This window comes from Triticum urartu, chromosome 1A (assembly GCF_056163025.1).
Source record: "Triticum urartu cultivar PI428250 chromosome 1A, HENAU_Tu73, whole genome shotgun sequence".
Classification (NCBI taxonomy): domain Eukaryota; kingdom Viridiplantae; phylum Streptophyta; class Magnoliopsida; order Poales; family Poaceae; genus Triticum; species Triticum urartu.
The window spans coordinates 142079584-142090561 of NC_141873.1; the positions used below are offsets into that span (position 1 = coordinate 142079584).

The 10978-nt window shown below is 44.0% G+C and overlaps 1 protein-coding gene across 1 annotated transcript; it reads right to left on the reverse strand.

Annotated features, from left to right (window-relative positions):
* Nucleotides 1-6152: 6152 nt before the first annotated feature.
* LOC147990391 (uncharacterized) lies at nt 6153-7227 on the reverse strand. Its single transcript, XM_087538195.1, has 2 exons — nt 7040-7227; nt 6153-6456 (listed from the first exon to the last, which is right to left on the reverse strand). Exons 1-2 carry the CDS (start codon nt 7225-7227, stop codon nt 6153-6155), a joined length of 492 nt encoding a protein of 163 aa, XP_087394321.1.
* Between the last annotated feature and the right edge of the window lie 3751 nt (nt 7228-10978).

Here is a 10978-nt window from a genome sequence, read left to right on the forward strand (position 1 = left end):
ACGACCATGTTCTGTGTGAACTGGCATCTGTCACGCTTATATGTATCGTATGTGTCCCATAAACTGCATCGCATGTGATGCCGAACTTCTTCGTCCAACAAAAAGCACTGCATTTGTCTACAAGTTTGTGCTGCACTTGTTTTTTTTGCTGCACTTTCCGCAGACCCTGTATTCATGTGTGTATCCCGGAACTGCATTGCTTTTATGATACTGCACTGCTTTTTGCCTAACCAAATGCACTGCTTGCTGTAGCGACTCAACCCGAATGGGTCAAGTCTCTGTGCTTAAGTGTCATCCCTGGATCGGTATGCTGACACACACAGTACTCGAAGGATTTATAACAGAGGTAAATCACATGTATAAAGTACGTAAATACTATTACCTCAATCCATATAGCGGAAGCAGCAAGGTTGTGGATTCCCATCAACACCAACGGCAAAGTTGAGTGTAGAAATCGTAACCCTAACGTATCACTTACTCGTCGTAAGATAATCCTGCAACATGAGACGTTGCAGCCCGAAATGGGTCAGTACATTGAATGTACTGGCAAATTCACACCATAGAGAATGATGAATAAAGACTATCACTACATGCATATTTGGCTGGTGGAAAAGCTCTATGGTTATAAGGTTTTTGCGTAAAGCCAATTTTTCCCTACTGCAAAGAATAAATTTTATTTAACTATCATGGTGGTTGTTGAACATTGAGAATGGTTGACAGCATTCTCAATCCCAATTAAGTAATATCATTAAACCCAACAATATTCATTTAAAGTAACATGATGAGATCAACAGGATAATCCAAGAACTAGATACTCAAGATGTCCATAATCGGGGACACGGCTAATCATGATTAGTTTGTTACACTCTGCAGAGGTTTGCGCACTTTTCCCCACAAGACTCGATCGCCTCCGTTGGATTTCTCGCACTACATGGTGTTTGAGAAACGGATGACCGAGACATAGTCTTTCAGAAGCACTAGCACCTTACGATCGGGTAGACCGTACCACCTACATCCCCTACATCTGCTAGTCTACCACTGTAAGAGTTCGCACAACTTAGTCAACTATTCCAGAGCCCATAATGGCTTGTGGCTGCACACGGAAGTTTCTAGTATGAATAATCTCATGATCCCTTTGAGCCTGGGTGGCGGTCCAAAAGAAAAACAGGCAAGTCCTGGAAACCCCAGGTGCCTCAATCCACCCAGATGTGTGTTTAAGTTGCCACCTTAGATAAACCATTAATTATCAATCTCACATCTGTCATGGATTTCACTCACCCAATCCACGTCTACTAGCATAGCATGGCATAATAAGCAAACGTAGAAGTAACTCCCAAAGGTTTGATAATAAACAGGTAATAGGTACTACCTCATCTACTTCCCATCCCACAATTTAATTAGATCCTAATCATGCAATGTGTGAGGATTGATCTAATGCAATAAAACTGGGTTGTAGAAAAAGGTATGATCAAAGTGTGAACTTGCCTGCAATGTTGATGAAGATGATTCGCACTCAAAACTCTTGATAGCTCTACTCATCACACTCCGGTCAATCTATCGTAAGCAAGCAATAGTAACCACACATAAGCAATCACTCAAAAGGTCAGAAAGATCAAAGAACTCGATTCGGAAAACATCAAAACCAAGCAAATAACTCTTGCAACATAAAACAATTTCTAACAGTACCAAAATTATGTGAATTTGGCCTTATCATAAGGTTTAGGTCAAGAGCTTCGATTTGCAAAAAGAATCAACTCAAACGGAGCTACGAAACTCAAGTTATGATCAAACAAAGTTTGAATTCAAATCTGATCTAATTCAAATTTTAAACTTTTCAAAAACATGTTTGAGTTGGATTAATGGATAGAGGAGATCATAACGAAGACGTGAGCGTTGGTTTCGTTGGATTTGGATAAATGAGTAAGAAGTTATGCTTGTTTGAAAAACAGGGACTAATTTGTAAACAAAACATCACAGATAGGTCCCTGACCGAAAAATAAAAGAAAAAGAAAAAAAACTAAATAACGAACGTTTGCTACCGAACGCTAATGAATGAACCTGTTCACTGCAGAAGCTAACATAGCGAACGCTTACTAATTAAAGAAAACGTTTCGTGGAAAGAAAAAAAACAAAGCGATCTGGATCGTTGGATCCAGATCCGACGATGAGGGAGGCGGCGGTTACCGCGGCGATTGCCGGAGTTCGGGAAGACGGCGGCGGCGGCTTCGGACGGGGACGGGGTGATGGCTCCGGGGTCCTCTAGCCCGGGCGAGACCGCGGGGAGGCGCGGCTCGACGAGGCGAAGGCGATGGCGGCGTCGACGGTGGTCGAGGGCGACGGCTGCGCGAGCGGGCAGCGGTGCGGATCTCGTCGGAGTTGGAAACTCCGGCGAGCGCGTTTGGCTGGCTGCGAGGGGCCCCGAGTGTGCGATTTGATGAAAAAGAGGGTTGGGGTCGGGATATTTAAAGGAGGGAGGCGTGGAGGAGGGGCAACGCGAGGGAAGGCGCCCGCGTCGGGCACGGCAGCAGCGGCGAACTCGTGCTGGAGATGGACTCCGGCTGGAGGACAGGGATGAACCCGACAGGTGGGTCCCACCTGTCGGTGGCTGAGCGAGGCGGCGACCGATAGCAGGCGCGAGCGGGCGAGCGAAGCAGAGCGGCTTCGGGCACGGCTGGGCTTCGGCTGGGCTGGGCTGGCCTGGCGCGGGGAGAGAGAGAGAGGGAGAGCAGTGCTGGGCTTCGGCCTGGCACTGTTCGGAGAGTTTTTTTTAACACAGACAAATGAAAATAAAACAAAAGCAAATAAAATATTATATATCAAAATTTTCAGAAAAAGATTTTCTACACGGTGAACATTTTTATAACTTCAAATAAAATCCACACAAATTCAGATAAATCAAAGAGTGCTTTTGCTCTATTAAAATCCAACAAAAATTATTTTAAAAATACCAAAATGAATTCAAATTTATTTCTCTCCAATTTTCTGATGTAGGGAATCATGTTACCCTATTTTCCATATATTTTATTTTTGGAGAAAAATAATTTGAATAAAACTCAAATAAATCCAAATTGAAAATTTAATTCCAAAAGAACTTGAAATTGATCCTTTGAAACTCCCAACTCATATTTCATAATTTGAAGAAGTCATTTTATCTTCTCTCGTGAAAATCATTGAGTTGCATAAAGTTTCTGAATTGGAAATATTTTCCAAATGAAATTCAAATATTTTCAACACCCCCTTGTCATTTAAATAAATGGAAGAAGTCATGTCATCTTCTCTCCAGGGTTTTGTGGTGAAAAGAATTTGAATTCATGGAGATCAGAAAGCAAATATGAAAGTTTGGGAAAGTCCTTTTATTCCCTCTCATTTAACTTTCAGAAGTTTCGAATTCACTCACTTTCACACAATCAATCAAACAATCAATCAAATCTATCTATTTATTATAACATTCCAAAATTTAGAATTTTGGGATGTTACACTTGCCTAAAAGATGTGTCCTGCAGTTGGTTTTTTTATTGTTTGTACGGTAAGGTAGGGGGTTGGGGGCCATTTTTTTAGTTGTCTATATATTTCTATTGCTCCTGTATTCCGTGTACTTAATGCACTACGTGCGTTAGCGCGAGGCCGAGCAGGAGGGTGGGAGGGGGGTCACGACCCCCCTCCCCACCCCCCTGCGAGGCCGAGTCTGGAACGAGCCGGAGCAGGCGGCGACGCGGCGTGCCGCGGCGCCGCATGCGTAGGCGAGTCCGTCACATCCCATCGCCTCCTTGTCTATCTTATGGGTGTGGCTCTGGGTTGCTTGCATCCTATTGTTGAAAAAACAGAATGTCCGCACTGCGCCTGTCAACCAAGCGCACTATGTGCGTTAGCGCGAGGCCGGACAGGGGGTGGGATGGGGGTCCCTCCCCACCCCCCTACGAGGCCGAGCCTGGAACGAGCCAGAGCAGGCGACGATGCGGTGCCGCATGCATAGGCGAGTCCATCACACCCCGTCGCCTCCCTGTCAGGGGTGTGGCTCTGGGGTTGTGTGTGTCCTATTGTTGGAAAAACAGAATGTCTGCACTACGCCTGTCACCCAAGCGCACTACGTGCATTAGCGCGAGGCCGAGCCTGGAACAAGCCGAAGCAGGCGGCGACGCGGCGTGCCGCGGCACCACATGCGTAGGAGAGTCCGTCATACCCCATCGCCTCCCTGTCTATCTTAGGGGTGTGGCTCTGGGGTTGCGTGCGTCCTATTGTTGGAAAAACAGAATGTCCGCACTACGCCTGTCAACCAAGCGCACTGCGTGCGTTAGCGCGAGGCCGAGCAGGAGGGTGGGAGGGGGTCGTGACCCCCCTCCCCACCCCCTACGAGGTCGAGCCTGGAACAAGCCGGAGCAGGCGGTTACGCGGCGTGTCGCAGCGCCACATGCGTAGGAGAGTCCGTCACACCCCGTCGCCTCCCTATCTATCTTAGGGGTGTGGCTCTAGGGTTGTGTGTGTCCTATTGTTGGAAAAACAGAATGTCCGCATTGTGCCTGTCAACCAAGCACACTGCATGCGTTAGCGCAAGGCCGAGCAGGGGGTGGGAGGGGGTCGTGACCCCCCCTCCCCACCCCCCTACGAGGTCGAGCCTGGAACAAGCCGGAGCAGGCGGCGACGCAGTGTGCCGCTGCGCCGCATGCGTAGGCGAGTCTGTCACACCCCATCGCCTCCCAGTCATACCCCGTGCACCTGTCAACCAAGCCAGTGTGTGACGTGAGTTTGCGTCATTATAGCCAAGTGAAAAGATTCGCCATGGTAGTTTTCTTGAATGGCTGGAAAAAATATTCGTCTAAGCGAACTGCAATGCTTTATTGACAGCACATCTTTCGTCCCATACCAGACTTCACAGCAGACTGTATTTTTTCAGGTGAAGGGGTACTGGAATTACTTGCTAGTTGTGCGTCGTTGGGCTTTGTTTGTATTTGGGCCGTGAGAATTTGTTGAGTTCGTTGGGGTGTGAGACGCATTGGGCCCAAGTCAACCTGTGAGCACGGCTGGTTCCCGATGCGTTGTGTGCGGGCTAATGTTTAGTCCCACCTCGCCAGCAGAAGGCACGCCCGACCTGTCTATAAGCACTGGCGAGGCCGCTGTATCGAACTCCTCTGGTTACTTATTTGGGCGCTTATACACGGCGGGCGCTGCTCTATGCTCTCTGGCATGTGGGCCCACTTGTGCCCGGCTCCATGCATTGTGGCTCAGAATGAATCGCCTACTGTAGGCGCAGACCTATTACGGGACTGGCTGGGGCCTGGTTGCATTTGGGTGGTCAATTTTTTTCCTTATCTAAAGCATTTTTTCTTTTGGAGTATATATATTTTGTGGTAGTACAAATGGTGTCATTCGTACTGCTTGCACCAACTTTGAGTACTGCACTGCGTATACCAAGCCTGTGTGTTGTGCACTGCACGAAAGTTGCTGCAGCCCCTCTCATTCTGCATTTATGCATGTACAGCACTTCATGTATACACTTTGTGAACTGCCTTATATTTGTTATGTGAACTGTGTTCACGCTTGTTTATAATGTTCTGTGGATTATATTTTTTATAAATATAAATATTAATGTTCTTTTTCTATAATTACTATTTGTGGACTGCATGTGTACAAATGCGTAATGCTTATTTTTACCATTGTGAACTGCATTAATCTTTGTTTTTTAGGTATGAGTTGTAGTCAGACTACTTAATTTTTTTGTTTAACGTTGTTTTTGAATATGTTTTGTATGTGAATAGTATGTTTTGGTATCACAGATTAAATTTTCCAAAGTTTTCTGGATACTTGTTCTAACACAAACTAATTTCAGTGAAAGCAATTGATCACAAGCAAACTGACGATACATAAGCAAACAACAGAAAGAAAATTTGATGATAATTCTAAAATGACATTGTTTTTACAAAAGAAATGTTCGATATGAAGCAATGGACATAATCAAAAGCTTGCATACATGAAAAAAAGAACAACACAACGACTAAAGTAAAGAGAAACTAAACATAGCCCTGACTATTTCTAGTTGTTGTATTGGATTACAGCCTTGTTCTTCTTCTTCTTTGCTTCTTTGTCTCTTTTTGCCCTGTCCAGTCCAATTATGAAATCGTAGATGATTCTCCATGACTCATATGTTGCGAATGCATCTATTGCTGCATACTTGATAAGCTTTTCTGGCAGCGGGCAAAATCCCCACAGAGTATGGTCCTCCTTGTGGTTAATTTTTTCTTCATGTCATGGTAGTGAATGTCGATCATCCTGCCGGCAACATCAGCCAAAGAGTCAAACTTCTTTTTATTGTATGGGTCTCTCCATTCCACCTGAATATCAATGTAGTTGTCGGAGTTGATCTCCAAACCAGATAGCTTCAGTTTGCTTTTGTCTCCTTCAATGGCGAATCCGACGAAGGTGTACTCACCATTCATGAGGAATTTGTCTAGTTCCATTGGCCTGCAAGATGTTTGTATAGAGTGAATATAGTTTATTTTCTTAGAACTACCAATGTTCTTTTGTTTTTTCTGAAACTGAACTGCAATATGAATATCTGAATATGTTGTAGTGAGTAGTTGCTAATACTTTGTTCAGCATAAGTAGTAAATCTGATAATATATTGCATAAACAATGCATGTTTTGTGCATGCTTGTATTCTTGAACTGAATTTCATACATGTTTCATATAGTAATATTGCAATTTTGTATTGTTCAGTCAAATAGTTTGTATTTGGTAAAACAAAATAAAACTGCGTGTATTGCTAGATCATATAATTCAAGAATTAAACACATGAGTGACATACATGGAGCCAGATGAAAATTGTCAATGAATTCATATGCCATGCTTTTCAAAAATGAGAACCAAAGTTTAAATATTGGCAATTGAAGTGAAGAAAAATTAAAATCAATATTGACAAGCAATAGTACAGATTGATAGTTATTCTGACCTGTCTTTAGCTTCAGAGATGTGGTAGACAAGGCATTCTTTTTCTATGCATAGCTGGAGCACTGCTGCCCGCTATGGCTTTACATAGTGCGTGTACTCAACATCAACGCCGACTAGTTTGACGGGCATTCCGCCGAGCTTCCTCTTGAGCGTGGACAGCATCTTGTCCACATCTTCACCCTTGCTTGTGCAAATGACGTGGAGCTTGTGGTTGCCGTGGAGGTCGACGTCATGGAGCTCCCTGGTGTATGTGCGGCGTTGCTTGTACAGAGGTGCATCCGCCATGACTCTCCTCTGCTCTCTTGTGTTTGTTCTGGAGAGAGAGGTTAGTGAAAGGAAGTGTGGAGAAGAAGATGCAATGGGGATTTTGGGGGGACGAAGCAGTTGTGTTTTCTCCTCTGCTCTCCTCTGCTCTCCTTGACAGGACGTGGGAGAGGTGGAGCGGGGTGGTAGCGTGGTGGGGCTCTGTTTTTAGTTATGTGGCAACTGCAGAGAGGTTCTGCTACAAGGAGGCTCTGTTAGTGCATTGGAAATCCAGAACATCGTCGCCTCTTTTTTCGTGACTAGTTCAAGGTATTGACGCAACTGTCAGAAAATGTGATGATTGCGTTTTCAGTGAATTTTCCAAGTAAGTGCACTTCTTTGCTATCAGAATAGAACTGCGTATGTCCACATAGTGTACTGCGTTGGTTCGTACACTGAATTATATCGGATTAGGATTCACACAAATGTACGCACATTTAGTTTTTTGATTGAGTTCTTTCTTTTTTCTCTCTCTTTTTTTGATGGTAGTACAACTTTTGTGTGGATGGAGGGTAGTGTGGGTAGGGGTGTCGGACTGCTTTGCTTAAGTAACAGGGCTGCATTCTTCATTTTAGCCATACTGCATTGTAGTGTAAAGAGAACTGCATTTCAGAAAAAGGAATAATTCATGCTTCCATGTGGAGAACTGCATTATTGTACATCGCGGACTGCATTTGTATGTTAACTTCGGGCTTCCTGCATTTTATTTATTAATAGTGAACTATAGTTTCTGGCAGTGCCCACACACATTTTTTTCTTGTTCTTGTTGTTATTCATTAAAAAAATGTTTCTCATTTTTCTTTGATGTTTTATTTTTGAACTTATTGTTTTTTCTTAGTGGGCCTTGTTGGGCCTGTGTTCGGTAGTGAAGACGCATTGGGCCCAAGTTGGCCTCTGAGCACGGCTGGTTCCCGGTGCGTTGTGTGCGGCCTAATATTTAGTCCCACCTCGCCCGCGGAAGGAGCGCCCGACCAGTTTATAAGCGTTGGCGAGGCAGCCGTTTCGAACTCCTCTGGTTACTTAGTTGGGCGCTTATACATAGCGCTCACTGCTCTATGATCTCTGACCTGTGGGCCCATGTGTGCCCGGCCCCATGCATCGTGGCTCAGGACGACTCGCCTGCTGCGGGCGTAGGTCTACTAGGAGACTGGCTAGGACCGGCTGCACCTGTGGTGGTCAATTTTTTTCTTTGTATTTTCTCTCTTAAGTATTTTTTCCAATGTAGGGGCGTGCACTGCTTAGTAAATCATGTGTGCACTACATTGATCAGGGTTTTGTACTACATGTGCACGCATTCGGTACTACATATGTTTGTGCTACATTTTTGTGCACGGCATGGGTAGCATTTTTCTTTATTGTTTTTCCTCTTACATATCCTTTTTCTAGTGTACGGGTGTGCATTGCTTTGGTGCCTCTATGTGCACTGCATTCGTCATAGTCCTGTGTTGCAGGTGTACACATTTTGCACTGCGTGCATCCTTCTTTGCGCCAAAGTTGTGACTGTTTATGCTAACGCTGCAGACTGCATGACTTACATTTAAGGACTACATCAGGTGCACTAATTCTGCTTTGTGCACTGCGCGAAAGTGCTTCTCTTTGTGCTTCATTTTGAGCATGTATTGCACTTCATGCACACATATAGTGAACTTCCTGTTAAGACTCTGGAGAACTGCACACATAAAATGGTCTGTGGATTATAATTTTTTAGAGAATTATTATTTAATGATCTACAGTTAGTTCGTGGGAATTGCTGAAGTCAAAGTACACCTTATTTTTTGGTTCCTTTTTCTTTGGTAACATAAGCCTTTATTGATTGTCCTTCATTCTTGGTAACATAATTTTCATTAACTCCCCTTTAATTTTTAGTTTTGACCTTTTTGCATTCCTCTTCTATAAATGTAGGCGCACTTCTACCTTCTTTTGCAGTTCATTTCTCCTCTAGCCGCAACTTCTCTCCTTTCTCCAGACTCTCTTTATTTTTTTCCTTTTCTAGGTTTTTGTTGCGATGGCTCCAGGCCCCTGTGCGAATCTCTCCTGCTGCGGCCATGGTTGTGGTGTGCCGACGCACTGCGATTGCTCAGCTTGCTCGCAGGACCGTCGTGCTCGTCGTGGGGGGAAGGTATTGTGCCGAGCTGGGCAAGCGGAGCAGCTTGCATATGGCACAGTATTCACGGAAGGATTGGATGTGGGCCACATCAACGTTTCTGCGTTCTATTCTGCCCTGCTTCATCGTGGCCTTGGTCGCACAAGTCCATTTGTCCATCATCTTACGCCAACATATGTGGAGACTCAATACAAGATGGTATTTTTCACTTGATCTAATTTTTTTCTTTGTGTTTTATTTTTTTGTATAATTCCATACTAGTCTGAACTTCTAGTTTTTTAGGAACGCACTTATTTTGTTTTATTGAAGTGTACTGCACTTTGTAGTTATATCTTGTTTTTTTTGCTTGTGTGCATGGAGCTCGTGTTTTATTTTTGCATGGTTACAATATGTGAACTGCTTAGATACTAGATGAGCAGTAATAGTTTCTACAATTTTTCCCCGCTTGTACGGTGTGTACTACATACAGATAGTCTCAAGAACTTCATAATAGTTATAAGCGTACTGCTTGTTTGCAAGTTCCGTACTGCACATTAGATTGTGTTTAATTTGTACCGCTTTTTGGACTATTGTACACTTCATCTAGCTCGTGTCTGTACTGTGTGTAGGTTTTTACTGGTCTATGCAAAGTATGAGAATTGTACTTCGTCGCCAAACAGTTTTAATTTTTTTTTGCAGAAAATTCCCCAACGAGTTGTTAGGTATCTCCGGCTCAAGAAGAAGGGAATTCTCCAAGTTGTTCTTGGTAATGGACACCTTAAACCAGCCAAGTACCGTGTAGGCGTTGACGGGCGGCTGTGTCTACAGAAAGGATGGAAGGAATTTGTCATTGATAGTGGCCTGAAGTCTGAGCAAGTTGTTGTCCTCAATTTCTTTGAACTCGAGGATCGTACAGTTAGAATCACGTTTGACGTGATTGGTTAGCGTTATGAGGTTGATTTGTAATAAGTACTTTTGCATGTCGAACGCTTCATCTTTTTGATGTGTTTTGTAATAAGTACTTTTGTGATCTAAACCGCTTCAATTATTATTCTGAACTTCGCACTGCTAGTGAGCTAACTGCATTTTTACATGGTTTTTGGATCAAAATGTGTCAATGTTTTACTCTAGACTGTTATATATATGGTATACTCTATACACCATTTCTCTTTACATGGTTTAGTTGAATAACTCATAGTCAGCGGGAAATTTGTGTTTACACAAAATTTAAACTGATACATAAGTCATACAGATAAGCAACCTGCTATGCATATGATTAATTTATTGAAGTTCATCTATTTGGTCGTTAACCTGCTGCTTCTCCGCGGTGACTGGAGCGTGTCTAATGTCGCACTTTCTTTTGTATTCCGTGGCGGTGTTGCTGGTTCTTGTCTCTGCACCGTTGTGTTTGTAGCCCCTCGGGTGCTGGTTGATGGCTGCTTCTGTTTTTCAGCGCTATGAACTGCATCCTTCTTTGCTCCCCGCATGCTGGTTGATGGCTGCTTTCGTTTTCCAGTGCTGTGAACTGCATCCTTCTTTGCTCCCCGCGTGCTGGCTGATTGCGGTTTTGTTTTTCAATGCTGTGAACTGCATCCTTCTTTGCTCCCCGTGTGTTGGCTGATGGTGGCTTTCGTTTTCCAGCGCTGTGAA

What these genes read in the sequence shown, in the direction of transcription:
- LOC147990391 (XM_087538195.1), bottom strand. Translation starts at nt 7,227, where the DNA reads ATGGCGGATGCACCTCTGTACAAGCAACGCCGCACATACACCAGGGAG. An exon ending in CTAGTCGGCGTTGATGTTGA is followed by an intron (nt 6,457 to 7,039) that starts GTACACGCACTA and finishes AACATCTTGCAG; the next exon opens with GCCAATGGAACTAGACAAAT.